Source organism: Harpegnathos saltator, unplaced genomic scaffold (genome assembly GCF_003227715.2).
Source record: "Harpegnathos saltator strain DR-91 unplaced genomic scaffold, Hsal_v8.6 scaffold845, whole genome shotgun sequence".
NCBI classification, from domain to species: Eukaryota; Metazoa; Arthropoda; class Insecta; order Hymenoptera; family Formicidae; genus Harpegnathos; species Harpegnathos saltator.
Window position 1 is genome coordinate 205974 of NW_020230699.1, and position 22814 is coordinate 228787.

At 46.5% G+C, this 22814-nt stretch overlaps 1 protein-coding gene across 1 annotated transcript in view; it reads left to right on the top strand.

Moving 5' to 3' along the window:
• Positions 1–493: 493 nt before the first annotated feature.
• Rgk3 (Rad, Gem/Kir family member 3) overlaps positions 494–22814 on the top strand; it is a 54616-nt gene continuing 32295 nt past the window's right edge. Inside the window, exons 1-3 of the mRNA XM_011145174.2 lie at positions 494–754; positions 4910–5819; positions 8828–9088. Of these exons, the coding sequence (XP_011143476.1) occupies positions 5561–5819; positions 8828–9088 (520 nt within the window). The 5' untranslated portion in view covers positions 494–754; positions 4910–5560. The remainder of the gene's footprint in view (positions 755–4909; positions 5820–8827; positions 9089–22814) is intronic.

Sequence of the window (22814 nt, forward strand, 5' to 3'; positions counted from 1 at the left end):
GTGTCGGTCATACTCTTCCGCATGACCTCAGGATGACAACAATTTTTTGCAATTCTCGCTGCAATATTCTCCTCCACATACGCTCGTCCATCGCGACTTCATTCGCGTCGCGACTTCGCGAGATTGCCGGATTGCATCGCGAAGTCCCCGAGGTCCGAAAGTCCGGGGAAACACAGTGACTCTGTAGACCTCGTTATCGACGTCGGGGTTGCCGAGTGTAATCAAGATACCGGCCAGTTTCGCGGACGGTTTCCCTGGCGGAGTCCGAAGCTTACAATTTCCGATGATCCCCTCGCGCGAAGCGTGCGTACCTCTCGCGCTCGCGTTCGCGGCGGATCGCTGAAAAGCCGGGGAGCGCGCGCTGACTTGGAGGCGCGCCAACATCCTCACCGTCGACGTCGACGACGTCGTCGTCGGTGGCGGTGGCGGTGGCGGTGGCGGTGGCGGTGGCGGCGGTGGCGACGGCGGCGACGACGACGAGGACGAGGGTGTGCGAGAAGCTGACGCCGCCGACGCCTGGCGTCGCAGCGTCGCTTCACGCCAGCGGCCGCCGCGACGCCGGGATTGCCTTCAGTGTGCCGCACAACGTCGGACGTGCATCGTGTCGTACAGTCGCGCTCGTGTGCGAGCTGATCGAGACATGTGATTCGAGTTCGCCGAGTTTGCCGATCGCCGAGAGGGCAAGCGACAAAGAGATTTACGGGCTGGTAGAACATGAGGGGAGATCCCACGGTCGCCCCCACGGCCTAAAGCGGTAAGGATTGATCGTCGCCGTTTGAGCGCGCGCGGCCTATCGATCTCGAGGGATCCACAGCTCCGCAGGAGCAGCGGGTCCTGAGGACGCGCGATCGCGAAGGGGCAAGACAGCTTTCGAGATCCCCCGATGACGATCTGGCGAATCGTCTCGTCTCAAAGGTCAAGGGTCGCGGAGTATCAAAAAAGAGGAATAATTACGGCCGCGGCGGACGAGCTCTGTCGGGAGTGAGACTGACGGTTAAGCGGAGAGGGACACGGCTGAAGGGGGGTGGAATCGGAGAGAGATGTTTATACTTATCTTTATCTCTCCCTCCCCCCCCTCTCTCTCTCTCTCTCTCTCTCTTTCGCTCTCGCTCTCGCTCTTTCTCCTTTGGAAGATTTATGCTCTATAATTAGTCGACGGGAAAAATAAGTCGTCGAGGAGGTGGAAGAGATGAGCGGAGTGATGAGCGCGCGGGGGAGAAAAGCCGATGCTACGACTTTGAAATTCTCCAAGGGCGTGAGGGTGTCTCGTCACTTTGTCCCTTTGTGCCCTTAACCCTTCCGTGGTGAGTTGAAGAATATCGTGTGAGTTGGTCGGGCAAAATTGGCGTTATTAGTCGTGCGATGACTAATATCTCGGTTGTGTGGTGCGAATTTCGAGAATTATCGAGGGATGAAATATCGCTGAATGTACCAACTGCTCGGCAACGAGTATCACAGTAGCCATCGACGCGGTAATTTAATCACGAGATTGCCTTTGCCACGGTGAAACTTGTGCCGAAGGTAAAACCGAAAACTGACCGGACTTTTTGCAAAGCACGAGAGAAATGACGTCACTTGTTTCAAAAGTATAAATGTACTTCCGAAAATTTTGTTTCTCGCGCGGGCGATATATCGCGGACACGTTCGTGTCTAGCAGAATGTGTTCTCAGAGAGACTGAAACCGGTATCAGCTCCAAAATAAATGGCTTATTCATTGTGCAGAAACGAGATCTCTTTGATATTTGGAAGTAAAGAAACGGCTAAAAATACTTGAGACGAAAGGAGTTAAACTCCGCCACGGAAGTGTTAATAGAAAGCAGGTCGCCAATTATAGAGCGATATTTTGGGCACGCCGAGACATAATTCGCGCGCGGGATTTATTCTCTGACCGCCGTGTCCAAATTAGACTCGAATATGCGACAATTAAAGAAAATTACAGGGCTGAATAGGGCCGGACTCTGAAAGCGTCGAGCGATCCAATTAACGTTTCATGGCGCTACGCGTACGGATATAAAATGATTACCGCCAAATAATATGTACACATAGCTGAGTAAAGAGAGAGAGAGAGAGAGAGAGAGAGAGAGAGAGAGGAGAAGAACGAATGGGAGGTATGAGACAGTTATCATGAGTAATCAAGAAGACTCGTCACATGATGAAAACCTCCTCGAAGATCTATTTGGTTATCCAATACGCGGGATGATCCACTTATCTTCGCCGACATAAAACATCCCCTCGTTGCTCCATGGAGTGAAATAAAACATCGGAAAATTATTCAACATGTTACGCAATTACGCGCCCTTTCGAAACGGATGACAATCCCGTCGTCGGGTATCTCGTTCTATTCTTACAGATTATGGGGATATTTCAGGCTGCAAAGACAAATGGGCCGTCCTATCGCACGAAAAATAGCCAGTTAAATTATTTACGTTGTTTGCGTCTCACTATTTATGCCGAGGAGAAACCCTGTTGGATTATTTATGCCGTTTACTTAAGCGCGAGGCGAACGAAGTGGCGCATAACCGAGCCGATTTTTGCGCTAACTTTCTCGTGACGTCGACTCCGCGTAGTACTGCCGTTTACGCCGATAGTAATAAAACGGTTAAAGCAACAATAAAATAAGGACGATGAGATCTCTCATCGGAGTTTTATGAAGGTGAGCGAGCATGTCTTCGCGACGTTGCATTTTACCGCGGCTTTGCGGCTTCCGCGTTACTACGTGCAGGGTATTAACGTTACAGGTTACGTTAATACGCTGCACGAAGCACGAGCTATCATCGCCTTAACGCACAATATCGATAAGAGACTCATAAAAGCCGCTCCCTCTCTTTCTGTCTCTCTTTCTCCCCCTTTTCCCAGTAAGAAGAGGCAAAGCTCCAGCTCATCCTCTTAATCCCGCAATCTGCCTACGATAAACGCGTCCTTGCGTGCATACGTTATTTCACATAGAGGAGAAATACCTCTCATGAGGGAAGTACTTTAAATAGAGTCTTTTACAACATCACACGCACGTACTCGTTGAAGATGTTTCTTTGTCAGTTTTATTTTGTGCTTTGTGGTTGTGTGAGAGCTCGCGAGACTTGCGTCGTGTCGTGCGTCGTCGGAGGTCGCCGTCGTCGTCGTCGTCGTTGCCATCGCGATAATGGCATACGTGAAATTATCTTTTGCGTGTGGAATTTTTGCTTTTTCTCTCCGTAATAATTTATATCGGCGCAGTTGGCAAAAAAAAAAAAAAAACGCGCGTTGTGAGTTCTTCCGTCGAAGCTGAGCGGGCGAATCGCGACGGCGGAGTAACGGCGAATCGATCGCGTGTAATTTTTGTCGGGGTCTTCTCACGGTGATACGCAGCAAATTGTTATGTGCGACAGTCGTGGGCTGCACCGAGTGGAGAGAGGGGAAAGAGAAAGAGAGAGAAAGAGAAAGCGAGGGAGTACGTCAGTAAGACGGAGTTATATTGCTACACAGACTGAGTTTACGTTTGTCGATATTCGATTATAGCTGGTGAAACGTCTTCGCGTAACCGGTATCGCTCGTCCTGATGTATCGCGTTCAGCGCGCACCAACTTCGACAGCTTCGACAACCCACGCGTTGACTGCGCCGAGCTGTGCCGAGAAACTTCGGATGCTGCCAGCTACAGCGACTTGGCATTGTCATCGATCTCTATCCCGCTTAATCGCGCGCGCGCCAGTAGGCGAGGCGCGTTCGACTTCGATTGCTTCGACTTCGTGAAATCGGTCTCACTCCGATCAAATAATTGACCGAGTTCGCGCGCACTCAACCTTTTCGCTACTGTGGGAAACGCAGTGATGTCCCGGAGAAATTCCGAATCTACCGCTGAAGAATTAATTGAGATGAATTGTTCCTAATACCGTTGCCTTAGTCGTGAGGAGAATCGATGAGAAATTATTTCCAATTGTCATATATAATATTAGAAAAATATAATGAATAAAATATACTCAGGGTTGAAAGGGTTAAACGAGCGCGCTTAGCCGCGGGAGAAAGGCCGCGAGTGAGCGACGTTACAATTATCCAGCGCTTCTGATTTTTCCGAGGTAAATTCGTGTCGTTGTATGGTGTGTATCGTTTTATCGGAGAACGAAATCGTTCGGACGAAACGAGGTTCATTTCTTTCAGCCGCGAGATTCCTCGGGACGCGTACGATTTTTAATTTTAATAATATTTGCAGTGGATTTTCCTTTAAGAGCATTATTGCCGGATTTCGCGCTGAAGACGATTGAAAACGACGGGCTTTTCGCGAGTTAAGCTGCCGGCTGTTTTATTGAATAATAAATGACGCGATATTAAGTAACAAAACCTTCGCGTATTTCCTATTTAGATTCGAGTAGACTTCTATTCTTGTTTTCGTCATTTTAATTCAACACGCTTAAACTTCGAACACATCGAGGGACCGTGAATAGTTAACTACGAGAAACATGCCCCCCGAATAATCTCGGGGCGGAAGGGAAATCACAACGCGAGTCCGTTAATTGTGAAATATCACGTCATAACTTGTGTCGCGGGTAGTGAATATTCGAATCTGGCTTAAAGAAATGACGCGATATTTGCGCATTCGCACCTTTCAGAGTTACGATCGTGCGACGCGCGGAATAATTGAAGCGTTATTCGACGACGTTAAATTAACACCCAAGTTCACTTCTGGCGGAGGCAAAGAACGAGAGACGGAGAGTCTCACAACTATTTGCCGGAATAGAGAATATAAAAAGGGAAGAAAGAGAAAGAGGCGTCGTCGGTCTCAGCCGTTTTAGGGGAGGCACAATTCGTCGCGGCCGTAATTACTCCGACGGCCATTTGTGTGCTCACGAAAGAAGGGGGAAAGGAAAAGGGAGCAGAAGTATCAGACTCAAGGGAGGTAGAGAAAGAGAGAGATCAAACTTTCTATTTTATTTGTAGAATCGAGGAGGAAGAGCGCGAGATTTCTTCCGGGGCGAGGCAGGATACGTCGACGTGAGTGACGTCCTCACGTGTATCCTTCGGAGGACAAGATACGCGAGACTCTTCCCGAGCACGCGTTGCAGCTCCGAAGACTATCGAGTTTCACAAGCGGGAAAGAATCCCGCGTTCGCAGAGAGACATATTCCGCAGATCACGTGCGGTGTGTGACGATCCTTGCGCCATAAAAGAGAAGGAAAAAGGAGACGGACTCGGCGAGGAAAGTCTCGCGAGAGCACAAAACGTATCGCAGAAACGGTCGCGTCTGACTGTGCGTAGACCAGACTACGAGGCGGAAACAGTGGTCGTGACACACGCACCAACACACACACACACACACACACAAATCACACACACACACAGAGAGAGAGAGAGAGAGAGAGAGACGTCGAATAACACGAGAACATCGCGTTTGTGATCGATAAGTGAAACAAGGGGAGAAAGTCCGTCTTCGTAACCCGCGACAAAAGTAAAGCTCACCCGATCGGTTTGGCTTTTCTCTTCCGGGCTAGATAGACCAGAAGGGGAGACGAGAATCGCACATCACGGTAGGGTAGCGAGCCTTCGAATCGCGTTCCGTGAGGAAGAACAGCCGCGGTAATATCCGAAGGAATGGCGGACGACTCGCTTCGCCGGAAGACCAGATCGGCATCGATTTGCGCCCCGGGATTTTCCAGCATGGAGCAAATGTTGGAGGCTATGCCACCCTCGGGAGCCCGCGAGAGGGAGCGGGGCGAGCGGGAACGGGACAGCGGCAGCGGAACACCGGATAGCAGCACACCCACGAGAAGACGAAGGCCGGCCACGAGATCCCAGAGCGCTCGTGTCTCCGGTGGAAATAAGAGCATCCGTCGTCGTGCCGCCGCTCAAGGTAACGATAATAATGCCGACGAGACGTTAAGAGAGAGAGTCGCCCGAGTGACGTCTCTCTCGTGGAATCTCTCTCGCCGTCAATTAAGAATTTCGTCGCGAAACCGGACGGCGGGGGGTTCGACGGTCCGGAGATTCGGCGATTCGTCTATTAAACAGCTCTGAGGATGACTCTCAGCGGATCCTGATCAGACTGATCGACGATTAGCCGGAGCCGGAGCCGGAGCTGCCAAAGTGAAAGACGATTTGTGGTCGAAACGAGTGTGAGAAATCCCCGTGTTCTCTTTTTATGACGCGTACTTGAAATTATCGGTCACAAGTATGAGCTCTGCTCTATCTTTTGCTGACGCGCACATGGAATACATCGTTTGAGTATTGTCAGCCGGCTAATTACATAGTTAAAGATTGTTTTTTACCGGTAATTTTGCCGGGGTCAATCGTCGATACCAATTTTATCTGAAGTTTTGTGCAAGTCACCTTTACGCTTGGATTCTCACTGGTCGTTTAGGCGGCAGGCAGAGAATTACGTCAACCCTCCGTCGAAACATTCTTCAATGCTACTCGCTTCGCCATATTCCTAGCTTCCGTCGTTAACGATAATTAATACTACTGCACGAGATTCCGAGACCGTTCCGAGATTTTTTAGTCGTCATAGAAGCTCAAAGAAAATTCACCGGCTCGCTCAATCATATTTCTCACTCGGGGGTTGTTTTAATACGAGGATCCGTAGCCTCCTCGTGTACCCGAGGGGAATCCACGTACTCAACACTCCGGGATTGTCAAACGATCGTTTTGCGTGCTCGGCTCTTTTCGACGGTTAAGACACGAACATTGCCGGGGGAGAGATAAAATCTACAGGAACGTAAGGGTCTCTATTTTACGCGGCGGGGTTACGTGAACTAGCCACGGGCATAATTTCGACGGAGCCCGATAAACTCGTGAAAACGTCAACGTCGGTGACGTACGATCCTGCCGAGAAAGAGCAAAGTGTACTCCCGCGGCTTACGATATTGCACCGGGGGCGGCGAGGCGCGCTCTAATCTCGCGGGAGTTCTTGAAATCATTGCGGCTGCTATTCTCGTTCTCCGTGGGTTTGGCTAGTAGGTCACTGACAGCCCGAAACACGTCCCGCGTACCGCCGTTGCCGCCACCGCGCCGCGGAGTTTAGAAATCAGTTACGTCTGATAAATACTCCCTCGCGCCGTGCGGAACACGTCGATGTGTATTAACGAAAAACGGGAATATTTGGATTCGTAATTCGCGTTATTTATACGTGCAGACGCGATGCGCCAGCGAATCCGCCTCGATCGCGAGGAATAAACAGTTGCACAGACTCGGTGTGCGTTTACATGTACGCGTGTGTGTGTGTGTGTGTGTGTGTGTGTGTACGCGTATTTCGGTGTTGCAGAAATCAGCGGGCGTTAATTAGCAGATCGATAGAATAACGCGGATAAATAACGCGATCCCTCATTGAGTACCACAAACCATTTCGATGTTTGAGAAAGAGGAAAAAAATAATTTTGCACAACGACCGATGTACGACGGCGAAGAAATTATTTAAAATTTTCATTCAGATTGTTTTTTATATTAGCGTAATAGCGTGTTATTGAGTGCGATTTTGTGCCAAAGGGCGTGTCGCGGCGGAATTTCAGCGAGTGAATTTTTCCGATCAGCTGTCCTTGCCGGTATTATTTTGCTATGTAAAACTATTTGCTATATTGTAGTCCAACTATATTGACAATCTGTTATTATGTATTATAGTACAACTACATTGATAATTTGTTATAAACATATACTATCTTCCTGGCCGTATGTAAAATCAGTTTTGACCCGAAAGAATCGAACCGCGACAACGTCGGCACGATGACGGATTCGGATTTCTCTCGAATATCCGGCAGTATGATGGATTATCCGCTCGCCCGGATGAATTTCGCGATCAAATGAAGCAAACATTTCGTACATCTCGCGCGCGCTATTGTGTCCTCCACCCCTTTCTTCCGCGCGTTCTTTAATTTCGTTCCCCGCGACTCTCGAGAACCGTACTATATCACCCGGTACTCTCCACGCGCCGGCTTCGAGATGTAATAGATGTAGTACCTTTGAAAAATGCTGCGTCCTTTGCTTTGCTCTCGAGCGTTTTGTCGGAAAACCCGATTGGCGCGCGCAGTCGGAAAAAGGACGCATTCATTCCGTCCCATTGACCGCCGGTTGTTCCTCTCTTTCTTTTTTTAACCAGCCTTTTCAGCCGTTTAAACATCCGGGTCCTTTCGATCATAAAATTCGCACGCTCTCGCGGTCTCTCGCGTCGCGAATATATCGAAAATGCACTCTGCGCGCGAAGATGAAATCCTCTCTCCTCGGAGCGAGGTCCAAATCCGCATATTCCGCAAATATCATTGACATTATGTGCGATAAAACATACGTCGCGTTCCTTATTTCCAACGAAATCTGTGTAAATAAGATTTCAAAGTCGCGGACGGGTGTCGCGAGTTCGGACGTGCTCGTGAACGGCTAATGAGATTACACGCGAATTCATCGAGAGTTCGAGGAAGAGAGGAAACGAGAGAACGAGACCGAGAGAGAACTCGGGGTAGCTTTATAAATTGCCCGCGAATTAAATAGCGCCTTCTGCCCCGATATTCTCGTTTTTGCGGGAAGCGAGCCCTCATTAGCAATCGAACTTCGATACTCATTACACATCGCTCCGGCGCTCTGTGGACATTTAACGCGTCATTTAATTCCGTGCAAAGGCCGACGTGTTGTGAAGAGTCACCCACACGCGCTCACTCACGCGTCCACACGGCGGATTCATGTCTATCGCCATGAATATACATGGCTTTCCGGTCCGTATGTGCGAGATGCACACGTATTGTGCGCGATATACACGCGGCGTATCGTTATCGTAATTTACCGAAGACGACGGCCGAGAGCCGCTCGCCGGATATCGAACGTGACGTTAAACGGTAATCCCCGTCCACGTGTGTGTATGCGTGTTTGTGTCGGTTTCAGCCGCCGCCCATCATCATCATCATCATGAAGGCACCATGAAGTCGGCCCACTGCAGCAGTGAGCCCAGACTGACCGAGAATGACGTCAGTCCGGGCATCAGGAGAAGAGGGAGCCGCAGGGGGCAGAGTATGCATCATGCGCATCAGAGGAAGAGCAACGCCTTCCTGGACGTGCCCGACACCTCGTCGCAGATGCCGCCGCGGGAGGACGGCGAGGACGAAGATAGTTACAGGCTCCGTAGCTTCAGTCTCACCAGCAAAGGTCAGAAATAACTCTAACTCTCTCTCTCTCTCTCTCTCTCTTCTCGAACTCGCGTGAATTAGCAGCGCGAATGCGCGAGTCGGCGATTCACCGAATTCGATTTTATCGACTCTTCTCTTACACATCCTTAACACGTTAACGAGCCACGCTGGATCCTCGCTGATCATATCAACGCTCAATTCGCGAGTTTCAATCGCGCAACATTGCGGAGTAAAAGCGAAATATTCAACAGATTATCAAGACTCTAGCAGATTCTAAGAAGCGTTAAGATCCCACGCAAGATATCAGAGTTTCGCGGATAAAATAAGAAACGATGTATCAACCCTCAGGGAATCAACTGTATTTATTTAATTCCCCGAGGCTCTCCACGGCTCATTTCTTATTTTATTCGTGGCATTTGCAATTTATATATCTCGCGTGGATTCTTAGGAGCTTTTGGAACTCACTGTTGCAGTGAAAGTAATAAATTCACGAGGTATATACGTTCGCTCGGCTGGTTTCATTCGCTCTCTCCGTCAGCCGCATGTTTCATTTGTTACACGCAGTTGGTTACGTTTGTCACGTAAATCAATGAGACGTGGCGATAACACCGGTTACCGGTGACCATCGTGGCAGTCAACGTGTTAAACGACTATCTGTGTTTTAAAAGGAATATTTTATAATTCCTTTTTTGCTAGTCCTCTAACAATGTACATGGTCACATGGCCAATGTTGTGGACCCTCGGGTCTCAACTTGACCCGGTCTTCCTTCATGTTAAAATTCCGAAATCGCGGGACACACTGGCGGAGAGTCGCGGATACTTTTGGAGGTGGCGTTTTCAGGGAGCCGGGAACGCTCTCGGAAGTGGCCGTCTCCGAGAACCACTTCGGGTTTCTGAAATTTCGAGTAGGCGGCTTCTACGAGACGGACTTCGTCGAGTCTACGGGATCCCAGCTTGTTAGATGTACGCGCCACCTGGCACCCCCAGAGCATATTTTAGGCTTGTGTAATATTCAACGTTGCGAATTCATCGCGGCTTGTTAAATGAGTTATCCTTAAATGTTTGCCGGCGCGCTCGCACCGTTATCGGTGAGCGCGCTACACCGGTTCTCTCTCGCGTTTCACAAAACCATCGACATTTCGCGCTTGATATGACGGGCGGGGAAAAAAAGTTTTTCAGCATTTTGCGCTGTTCCAGAGCGCTCGCTTCGCTCTTTCGCGACGCGCAGCGCGGCGCGGCGCGAATTATTGACAGCTCGCGGCATTGTGCAAACATTCTCGATTTACCTCGAAAGTATCGGTAATTATGTAGGCGAGGTAGCTGTTGAATTTCTCGATAGTTCCGTAAAACGGTGTACGTACAATTTCGGACAAACCGATCGAATAGTTCTCGCGGCATCCGCGATTCGTCGGAACATGATCGGAGGAGCGTGTTTCTATTTTAAATTCCGATTCAGGTGCAATTCACCTGACTTTCGCGAGTGTCATACTATCGAGACGGATCGATGTTTACGTAACAAAAATTTACGACGCGATGATTATTATCATTTGATGATTATTATTTGCTGAGTATTACCTAAGGATTATTATTTGATAAGTATTATTTGAAGGGGCGACGTAATTGGACGCAAACAGCTCCCGGCAAAACGTCTAGAGCGAGATGTCTGAGAAATTGTGCATTTTCGCGGGTCTGCTTCGGAACTTTCGTATAATTGAAATCGGGATCGAGCCATCATCTTCGCTTCGCATAGTTTCGAAACTTCGAACGTTAACCAACCCCCCTCAAATTTTTGCTTTGTTTGAGTTGATTGATTTTTGAGTTGTTTGTGATTTCGACGAGATAAGGTCGCAATTTTCCCAAATCTAAAGATTGACCGAAGGTCTCGAGATTTTCCTGCCTGATGGTGGGGTGAGAAACCACCCTTACTATTTTTCTCGTTGGAGATCATCGCGATTCGCAACTACGCTTGCACTACGGATAATATAATGACGCTCTGTGGTCGTCTAGATTTCACACTCACCACTACGCCGAAATCCGACGTCCAATAGGGATTGATCGATGATCGCAGTCGTATCCCCTACTGCGTCGTTCCGGAGATTCGCAGCCTTCGTCCTCGATGTTCCGCTTAACCCCATGTTGCGATTGCAGCACTTCATTTCATTTCACTTCACTTCGCGACGACATTAAACGTTCACGTTTTCGGCGCGAGTGACGACCGCCTATCGGCGGAAAGTCCCGTGTCTCATTGTCTGTGAAATTAGCATTTTTTCAATATCGATCTTTTGATATTAAGAATACGGAACCTTTTTTTTATTTTTATCAGAAACTGTAGAACTATAAAAAATGCTACTAAAACTAACATTGCTTTTTAATCATTTTTAAAACGTCGTGCTAATTTCACAGACACCGTCTCATCGCGAAATCCGCGAATTTGTCCGAAGAATGATGAAATTGAAATCGACGAATTCGTTTTCGACGAACATATCCATTTCGCGCGCGGTACGATAAATCTCGTCCCGGTACGCTTTCCGGGCACATTCGTGATACGCGGAATTCGGCGAAATCCGACAGCGTATAAACTTGCGGGTTGAAAAAAAAGGCAACATCGCGAAGACCGAACGCGCCGAATGCGAGAGTATTTCCATTAGCCCCGGACGAAAGTACGCGGTGAACGAAATAATCATGGATGGCGTGAAATTGTGTCGCGAAAGCTCGTTGCGATATCCTCGCGAAAGCTTCAAATCCGTGCAGCCGTGTTTTTGCGCAGGCCGTATTACGTTTCGTGTGGATTTGATTTTCGCGGCACGATCCGCGGATTTAATTCGCCGAGACGCTCGCGTCTTACCTGAAAAAAAAAAAAAAGAAAAATGTAAATACCACATGAAAAAGGGAACAAGCATGAAAATTTGAAATCATAGTGAAAACATAATGGTAAAATCTATTTCAACGCGTTCTTTCTCTTTTTCATCTTTTTCACGAGTCGCGGTGCAAAAAAAGCTTTTCACGGAAAAGAACGTATATGTCGATGGCAGTACTTCTCGCGCGCGCGAAGTAATCTGTGCGTAAAATTGAAAAGCAATGTCGCAAAATCGACGTTAAATCGCAATCGCAAAGGCGAGCAAAGAATTGCTATAGGCGTGAGAGCTTGTCCCGTGCGACTGCTCCGTGAGCAGGTGCAGAGGCGCACCTCTGCAATGCTTTCGCGCAAATTTGATTTTAACAAATTTGTATCTACTTGCGAAATATAAGCGTGACGTGTAATATGTGAGCGAAATCTGAAGAATTAACGACGTTTACACACACGTACGAGTGGACTAACGCGTTGGCCACCGCCATCCAGCTAGAAAATTCAGCTCTTTTTTTTTATCATCTGTGTGTGAAAGTGTAAACAGACTTCATTTATTCATGTGAACGTAAAGTAAAAGATTATCGTTGCCACACATACGCGCGAAACATGGTGGTAAACGCGTTAGCTCTTTGATGTAATTCCGCAGTTATTCCAACGGCACCGCTTGCGACCGTAAGGTTAAACGGAAGAGAGAGAGAGAGAAAGAGAGATTGTACAAGGATTTTGCGAACTTACCTATGAGCCGACTTTGCTCAGCCCGAATCGGATCCTCCGATACGCGGTGTCCTCCGTGGAAACTGCACCCCCTCCGGGACTGTATTCGCTGTAGCAGCATTTGTTGCCACGAGCCCTGTTCGAAAGAAAACAAGAACGTTCTAAATTCATGACAATTCCGAATAAATTCAAGTTCGACTGCTTTCTCGAATTTGATAGAAAGAAAGTTGAAAGTTAACGGATTAAAGGTAAGAGACAATTGAAAGATAACAGATTCTTTATAATCCCGAAGTAAAACAATACAACGTTGAAAGACAACAGATTTGATAATACCGAAGAAAGCGTGAACTTTCTTCGAACGTTGCGATCTCGCCAATGTTAACCTCAAAAAATCCCCCCCGAGGGTCAGTCGTGATTAAATTTTACAGTGTACTTGTCAAAACGATCAGCAAATCGTGAAGTAAAGTTTTACTAGACAGTCACACATATTGACTCGAAAGATAGGCACAAAGATATAAAGATTGATATCGAATATAAAGACAGACCAAAATATCCTGCTCGAATAAACGTGGTCGCGGAAGATTGAAAGGTTATGTTCGTATACTCGCAACATTTCAGATATCTATCGAGTATTACTCGCGCGTTTGATCATCTTGTCATTCGCACAGTGTATTATTAGTTTGTTAGAATTTGGACGGCAATACTAACCATCACACTCGGCTCCGATCATGCTGGAGAAATCGAGAGAACGACGTGTCGATGCGTGCGTCTGCCGCCACGCCAAGGACTGTTATGAATTTCGAGAGCTCGCCGCGGCTCTGTGCGCGACTCTTTACCACTTCACCTTCGACTGACAAGGACGCTCGACCTTCGTTGTTTTGTTTACGTCGCTGTGATCTAATCGACACGACGCTCCTACCTCGGGCATATTTTACAGCATTTAACATGTATTATACGACGTGATAATATTGCACAATTTAATGGGAGCTTCGGCGGCAGTGTATTTCCACACACGCTGAGCGGCAATCGATTGTCAGAAAATACTAATTATTTCGCATAATTTATTAGCGTCAATTTGTTGGAAAATTATTATTAAATATTGCTTAAACGCGCGGCATGTAATATTATTGTCGGTGAGAATCATTAAAATATGTTTCCCATGTTGAAAACTGCTGGTGAAAAATATCCTCTTCATAGTTACAGTGTTTGTAGGACAAATTTTTCGAGCTCCTCGCATTAAAAATTGACGAGAAGTCTTCGTTTCTCAAGCGGGGAATATTAATTTTTAATTAATTTCCAAAAACGCCTCTCGATATATCGCCGATGAAGCAAGGTACGTCTCATTCGGTCCATCTTCTCGTGTTTATCGACGACGTAATAAACTGGGGAGCTGCTCGGAAGCCTGAGAACTCTCGCGGAAACCGTCCGTCGCGAGATTAATCAACGTACAATCGCGAGCTGCTTCGTGGAACCGCGGACAATCTTTGGGCGCGGGAAACGCGCGAAAGCGAAAATAAATTAAATCGAAGTACCGGCTTGCGCACGCACGTGAAAGAGAGAGAGAGAGAGAGAGAGAGAGAGAGAGAGAGAGAGAGAGAGAGAGAAGCCGTTCTTCGCAGTTCGGTCTCGCGCTCGTGTGCGTATGTGTACTTTGCGCGAGAAGTCGGGCCAGAAATACACGGGAAAAGAGAAAGGGAGTGCGCGATCGAAAGCTGGGAGAGGAAGAAGAACAGCCGGAGTCGAGATAAGCGAAAATAGAGCGGCTTACACGCTCGTGACGTCGACGCGACTCTCTACGACTCGTGGAAGCCGGCCTCTCGCCGACGAGCCAACGAACGCGCATACGAAGTCATCCGCGCTTCGTTCGTCTGGGGGTCCGTTCGTTTGACAATGGCGCGATTTGACGTGAATAGAGGGCGGATGCGCGGGAATCTCCGATCGCTACACAGCAGCAGCTCGAGCGGCTCGACCTGGTTACTACACGCCTCCTGGAAAAATCGATCGTTGACTTAACGAGCGCCGCTAACGAATTTTACCTCGAGGCTACTCGACGCCACCGTCGCCGCCGTCGCCGCCGCCGTCGCGTTACCGTAATAGAGCGATATCGATTAAGCGTCGATTAAACGCGAGTAATTAACCTTTCCGGTGCGAGCGTCGATTATAGTCAACAGTTGCCAAACGCCGTGTAACACAGCCGATCGTCGACTATACTCGATCGCCATCCAGCGCTCAGTTTTCTTTATCTTATTATGTTTTTATGTTTTACTGTATTAATAAAGCTCGAATAATACTCGAACTTTATATTTTATCGGACGTACGAATTTCGAATAAAATTAAAACTCGCGGAAGAACTGTTGGGACATCATAATTTGATACAAGCGCACAGCTGACAGCGGTAGTTTGAGCATTTATGATATTTCATGGCGCCGCCATGTTGGAAGTTGATAATTACTACCAGTTGTCTAGTCGTTAGGTGCTTCTAATATTCTAATATTTCATATTCTATTAAATGCATGCGTGCTAGCTATCGCATTCACCGATTTCCGTGTTTTCACGCCCACCACTTTCCCTCTGTCTCTCCTCTCTTCCGCTCGCTCTTGGGACACAAAGTGGAGCGCGCTGCGCACAAAGTTTGAATCTATACGTTAAAGCGAGACGTCGAAAGTTCCTCGGTACGGTCGGATCGAATCGGCCGCTCACTTGTTAATCATCCCTGAAAGTTCGAGTTACCGTTTAAACGTGGAGCGTGCTTTCCCGACGAAGACGGGCGTGTTCGGACGATTCAAGGCGTGTGTATCCGCGGCTCGAGATCGCCGATTGACCTGTGCGGCGCGCGGCGGGAAAACGCCCACGAAATTTGATAATTCCCACGCCGGATGCACACCGCGAGAAGTCGACTGCGTTGAATTTGCGTTGCATTCGTCGTGAACCAGGAATAGCTCGATAGGAAAGCGAACTTTGTATAATCCGACCGGTGCAATCGGCTAACGTTAACGAGTCGTTGGTCTGGACCGCCATAATTGGAAGCGGAGTTCCGTTAAACTGCGTCAGTATTTGAAACCTTCCTCCCTCTCTCTTTCTCTCCTCTTTGGTATCGCTGCTTCTCTCAACTCTTTCTCCGCGCGCGATTCCAGTCACTGTATTGACAAATTGCTAATTAAATTCCGAGCGTATTAAATTGCTCATTCGCTCACACTCGCTCATCGCAAAATATACATATCGATTCCTCGCTGATAAACCCTTTGTAAAATCGCGTTTACACCTTCTAATTATAAACCGCGCATCCCTTGCCTCGGTGACGATTATAATTTTTGAATATATAATGCGAACGTCGTCGAGAGATCAATTACGTGAGTGTATTTCCTAATGGGACGTTTGCGTTTTTCTTCACACGAAGCAGGGGGAGAGGAGTGAGAGCTTCAGTATTCACGCAAGACGATAATATAGCTGCTCCTCCTACGACTTGACGAATGCTAATTGAGTTTGTTTAATTGAGTTTCCGACTTTTGACAAAGCATACTCTCCGTTTTCGTGGAAATTATTCCACGAGAGAGAACACAACACACACACACACACACACATGAGAGCAGGGCAAAGAATGCTATTTCTGTTCGCGCGCGCGCGAATTCGAGAGCAACTTTGAGCAAGCGATCGAATTCGTCTCTTGTGTCAACCACATCTTCCGCAGACTCGTTTGTCTTTGTCTAATCAGAGGACGACCGCCGTCCCTCGTAAATCGAATTCGACCACCTGTTACATTCGCCTCGCGAAACGTTGATTTCTTGCCAGTTTTAATCACGGGCTCGAGACACCGGGAAATAGTCCCGGACTCTCGGGCGGAAGAATACTCGAGAATCACTACTCATTTCGCGTGCACGTTCCCGTCGTGCCAAATCCCGTGAGTCAAACGTGAAACATTGAAACTTGCCCGCTTTACCGGTGAAAAGTGACTGGGACATTTGCGGCTCGTGTCGAAGTCATTGAAAAATTAGGATACACGACAGCCTCCGACTTAATTAAAAAATATCAATGTTTTAATTTATTTTATAAAATAACTTCTTACTAAAATAACTACAGACATTTCTACCGTTCCATTTCGTGCGAAACATTTTTCGCATCTTTACTTTTCGATAATAATAATGTCAACTTAATTTTGTTAAATAGAAAGCCCAATTTTTTATTATGTCTTCCTTTTCTACCAATTAATTTGAACAACTTTTGTCTGAAACATTGTTTTATTTGCCTAATATTTTTTGAAATATTTAAGGAAAACTTGGTAATTTTTTCAACATTTAACTTACGATATCTCGCTAACTATTCGTCGAAAGAAAAAATAGTATTAGACTTTTTTTTTTACTTTATTTACTATCAAGAATATACTATAATAAATATCAAGAATTACTGTAATAGTGCCCTAACTTTTGTTAACTTATCGTTATATAACTTTGGAAATTTAAACATTATTAAATTAACAAAAGTTAGAGCACTATTATAGTAATATATTCTTGATAGTAAATAAAGTAAAAAGTCTAATACTATTTTTTCTTTCGACGAATAGTTAGCGAGATATCGTAAGTTAAATGTTGAAAAAGTTAGCAAGTTTTCCTTAAATATTCTAAAAAATATTGTGCAAATAAAAAAATATTTCAGACAAAAGTTGTTAAAATTAATTGGTAGAGGAAAAAAGATATAATAAAAAATTGGGCTTTTTATTTAAAAAAATTAAATTGACCTTCCACTGACCTTGAGAATGCCCTCCAAATAAAAAAACTGATAATGCCATCCTTTTTCCCCTTCGAAATCGTGCAACACATGTTTTAGCTTTTTTTAATATCTTTCATAATTTTCGGGATTTTTTACCTGTTACGTTTGAAATTTAGCACCCTGTATATTTCTTAATAGTAGCTAAATTTATTTATTTTTTTTAATTCGCACGTTAAATATTAAGATAACAGAACCCGCATATTTTACGTACTTTGTTGCATCACGAGGGACGGAAGTCTTTTCGTGAAAAGACGGAGTCACAAGACTCCCCGTGTCAACGAGCGGGACCTTAATTTAGGACACGAACGGAGGGAGCGAAAATAGACGGACGCGCGCGCGATTATGAGAATTAAAAAAATGACGTGCGATTATAAGAGCGCAAAGGCGTCAAGCTCGGCGGTGGCGGCGACGGCGGCGGCTGGCCGGCCGCCCTCGAAATGGCACGCACGCAAATACGAGCTCGGAAATACAAAAGAAGATGAAAAGGCTTCTCTCAGTGAAAATAAGCAGAACTTTCTTCGCCGTTTCGTTCGAGATGCGTAAATCCGAAACCGAGAAGCCGGTAACGCGATCTGGCACCGTGCTTCTTCTTCTTCTTCTTCTTCTTCTTCTTCTTCTTCTTCTTCTTCTTCTTCTTCTTCTTCTTCGATCGGTTACACAGTCCACGAGAGCCGTCGCGCTCGTCCTCGCGAGACCTTTCTTAAACGGATTCTCGGAAGGTTATTTGAGTTCTTATTGTTGTCGCGAAAGAGCACGGTTCGCGATAATGCTCGACGCTCGATGTACGGGAAGATTCCGATATGACGGCCCCATTTTATAAATGAGCAACTAAACGCAAATATCTCCTAAATAGTTGAGCTCAGGTAAGCAGAAGAGAAAAGTAGCTTTATTAGACATTTATTTAATTCTTAAATATAGTTAAAATTTACGTTAGGCTGACAATTTAAGTTAGGTGCATCAATTCGGTACGATTATATTCTGTATTTAAAATATTTCCAACACCTTAAGCGTCGAAGAAATTTCGATAAGCGATCTGTCGATTGTTTTGAGCGGCGTATCAATTTGATACGCGCACTTGTCCGCACAAGGACCGTACTATATTCGTGCTTTCGTGAATTAACACTCTCGACTAAAATTGGCAGAAAATCAATATTGCGACGCGCCCGGCGATTTCGCGAGTCAGTAGTCTCACATGCGCCGACGATCTCGCTCGACTCGTCTCGCCCACGAATTCATGTGGACACGTCGAATGAAAGACGGACGACACGCTTGCGGCTTCGTGAACCCCAGGATCCGAGGATCCGTGAGAATTCAGGCCATCAGGCACGGCGACTCGATGCACCTGTTGCCGCGGCGATCCGAGCCGAAGGATCGCTCGAATTACGAGTTTCCGTATCTGTCGATTTAACTGCCCGTTGTGTCGCCGGATTCCTATCAATACGCGACGCGTATTGCTTCGGTGACATTGCGGCTGGTAGAACGAGACACGTTTCAACGAGGATATCAATTGTGCATCACAGTCGTGTGACAGTCGTAGAAGGTCTCGAATTTATACCCGAAGCTTTCGACGAGCGAAATAAGAAGTTATGAAGACAACAGCAGTGTGTGTTCGATAATGTTATTTATCCATGACAGAGATACAAATTTCAGTTGGTTAACCGCGCAATAACAAGGCTAGACGCGTTACGTAAAAGAGAAAACATTGACAAATGAGGACAAAATCGTCCTTCGGTGACCTACGATCTCCGTCCTGGCACTTATGTACGTATAGATACGAGGGCGGTCTGAAAAGTTCTCGGCCTAACAATGAAAGAAAATCTTTCTTTTGCCGTGAAATATGTTTTATTTTTCCATATAATCTCCTGAAACTTCAATACATTTATTCCAACGTCTTTCCAATAATTCGCTACCATCGAATAAAATTTTACGTGGGTTTATGTCAGGGATGCCACTTTCCAATACAATCATAGTTTGACAGTTTCTAATGCTATGTATGTGTCAGGTCAGGAGAACTTTTCAGACTGCCTGCGTACGTCGATTTGGTCGGAAAAATATAGATTAAACAGAATAACACGGAGCATTCTTCAATTCGTTTGTACTGCAATATTCACAATACCCATCACATTTAAGTTATTTCAATTAAAAGAACAAAAAGAAGAAAATGACGAGGGACGAGCTGCTCGAATTCTGCTACCGAAAACGAAACTACCGTCAGCCACAATCCGATCCTAGTTATTTTTTCCCATGGGCACTTGAAACACTTTATCTTGTCGGTATCGAGTAATTTAACACGCGTTTCTCTGATCAAATCATATCCACGCGGTTGGCAGCGAGATCATAGAGTATCCGAATTAGTCGGAAACAGGATGCTACAACAGAAGATCTGGAGGGAAGAGCAAGACATTGGACACAGGCGGAGATGTATCGTATCTTTCCAGAAATGAGCGAGCTAATTTATTATTGAGCAAGTTCTCCATTGTTATGAATATTTGACGAGTTTATCGAGGGTAACGAAATACCTGAATCGAAATTTTTCCAATACTCATGTATTGGGATATTTACACAACATCTGTCACCGTCGCATTTTTCTTATTTCTATAGAAAAAATTTGAAGAAGGCTTGACGGGTTCCTGTCCGGGCAATAAAAGTCCAGCTTTAACGTGAAGTCTCTTGCCTCAGATTCTTCTCCGGAACGCAATATTGCTGTTTTCTCTCTCTTTCTCTCTCTCTCTCTCTCTCTCTCTCTCTCTTTCTGTTTTCACTAACGACTGTCGTTTGTTGCGACAATTCGCTCGCATTTCCGCGTTAAATCCGACGCTCGTCGCGTCGGATGCGCGAGGTTTGTTCGATCGCGCGTCGAGATTAATGAACGGTGAGCAGATGGACTTCCTTACTCGCGCGCACAGCAACAGGCATCTCGTAACTCTTCTCGGTGGGGACGCTTATTTCGCCCGTAAACTGCGCGATATTCGAGCGAGTGCGAATTTATGGGTACAATGCGAATTCGATTCGCGCTGGCAGGGGCGCATTATCCGACGCTCGCGCTTCGGAGACCGTCACGCGTTGCTGAGGCATATATAAGTCGCAGGCGTATTAACATCGTCGCCGATATTAACTACCCGCCGACCCATTATTCTTGTTTGCCGCTCATCCTTTTTTTCCCGAGGCACATCGCGCCGGGCTCTGTGTACGTTAACCCCCACTTGGGGGGAAAAAATGATCGATGCCGGAAAGAGGGGAAAATAACGCTGGGAAAAGCAGAGTGGTCGTCAAAAATATAACGTACCGGTATCGAGGATTAAAGGCTGATTCTCACTGCCTGTTGCCTGCCTAGGCTGCAGCAGACGAAGTCTGTCGTCAATTGATATGTTCTTCGGTATTTTTTCGTATCGGAATATTCACGGTCCTCGTTACCGTTAGTTCTCATTCGTTCGAATCCAAAAATATTGGAGAATATTTCGACGAAAGACCGACGGATTCCTGTATGTATGTAGCCGTCGGAATGGATCATGGGAATCAATTTTAACATGAAGCTCCTACTTTACTCGAGGCTTGACTTTGCGGATTTCCCGAATCTATTCCCGGATCTTGTCTGTTGCGCCGAAGCCTCGCCTATTGTTGGATCTTTCGTCCGTCGTCTCTCGAAGCCTCGAAGTATCTCCTTTTCTTTTTTCAAGCGGAAGCTAAAGGGCGAATTTTGTTTGTCGACTTTGTGGTAGATGTTGCTCGAAGATGAAGCTTCGATTTTTGCTCGCCAAAATAACCATCTTGAAGTTTATCTTTTCATCTTTTCTTTATTCTTATTATTATCTCTTCAGATAATTCTGACCTATTGCTTCAAAGTCTCCGGATCCTCAAGATAAATCGACCTTTCGGTTTATCTTGGAAACTTGACATTTTCTCAACAACTTCTTATTACTCCGAATTACCCGCTCAAAATGAAAGTCGGAAAATAAACTTCACTCACTGACTTGGCGATTTTATGTATCTCGTACATTCTAAACTTCTCGCGTCTGCGAATTGTCCGCTTGAATAAACACTCAGATACTCAAGCTTTTATAATTTCACACGTATGGAGAAGCAATTCCACCTTTTGTAAAAGCAGCAATACGACGAGCATAGGACGCGGCGCATACGCGTTCCGCTCATTTCTCTCACGTTGACCGTCTAACTTTTATCGAGGCTTTCTACTGGTTATAACCCTCGACATTTCGGCCAGCATCAACGACCTCACGTATAACACCGTTATACTTTTATCCGGAGGCGTTTTTCCTGAGACCCGTTTGCCTAGCCTTTATCGATGCCGTCCGTCAGGTTCTCACAGTCTCACGATTCCTTATCGGCAAACACATCACGGTATTTTTATGAAAAAGAATTAACCGCGGTGGAGCCGAAAATATCTTTGCCCGTATCGCAAAAGTGTGCCCTTTTCCTCTCTCTCTCTCTCTCTCTCTCTCTCGCGCTCTCTCTTTTTCTCTCATCCGTTCTTAACTAATTTAATTAAAAAAACACCACCGCGCGCGACACGTATTTACGTTAGCGTTTGCGGCGAAACGGCAGCGAGAGCAAATTAAACAAGAGAGCGCCACTCGCTCGAAACGCTCCGCGACGCGGTGTTCCCTTTAACGAGGGTTTGCAAATACCTTTTGAAGCCGTTCTGGATCTCTCCCCTTTCTGATGATACGGCTAATACCCGGCGCGATGAGCCGGCCGTCGGCGTAATTCGACACGAAACGAAGAAAGCCTCGAAGTTTTCCGTACACTTTCGGTTTTTAAGTAATGCCCTTCGTTTGGAGGACGCGTAACTTTCTCGTTCGTCGTAGCACGCGATGTATATCGTGCGTGCGCATTTTTATATAATATATATACGCCGTAAATTTTACGTATACATATAAACGCGAAGTGTTCTGCATGTCGTCGGCACTCATTAGTGTCGTTGAGACCCTTTATTGCGCAAGCGCATCCGCAATGTTATGAAATCCCTCGGGGTGTAATTCTTTTTATAAAGAGCCTCGCGCGAAGGATAATTCGGAGCATTCTGAGTTAATATTGGCAGCTTACAAAGGGCGCGCCGCCTGCCTTGCGATAAACATTGGCGGGTACAGCTGCTGCGATTTATTTATAAGCGCCTCGGATACCTCTCTCTATCTCGTTCTCTCTCTCTCTCTCTCTCTCTCCCCCTCCCTCCCTCTCTCTCTCTCTCCGTCCGTCCCTCTCTCTCTCTCTCTCTCTCTCTCTCTCTCTCTCCGGAGTGGCTATAAATAATTCCATCGGCGCTCCACCTTTCCACGATATTAGGCGCGCCGTTCCTGTCATCGCCGAAGGGGGAAAAGTTCGTTGTTGTGCTTTTGTTGCAGACCTTAACCCTCCGCTGCGGACGATTTTCCCTCGTATCTGCCACAGCCCCTCTCGTTCGACG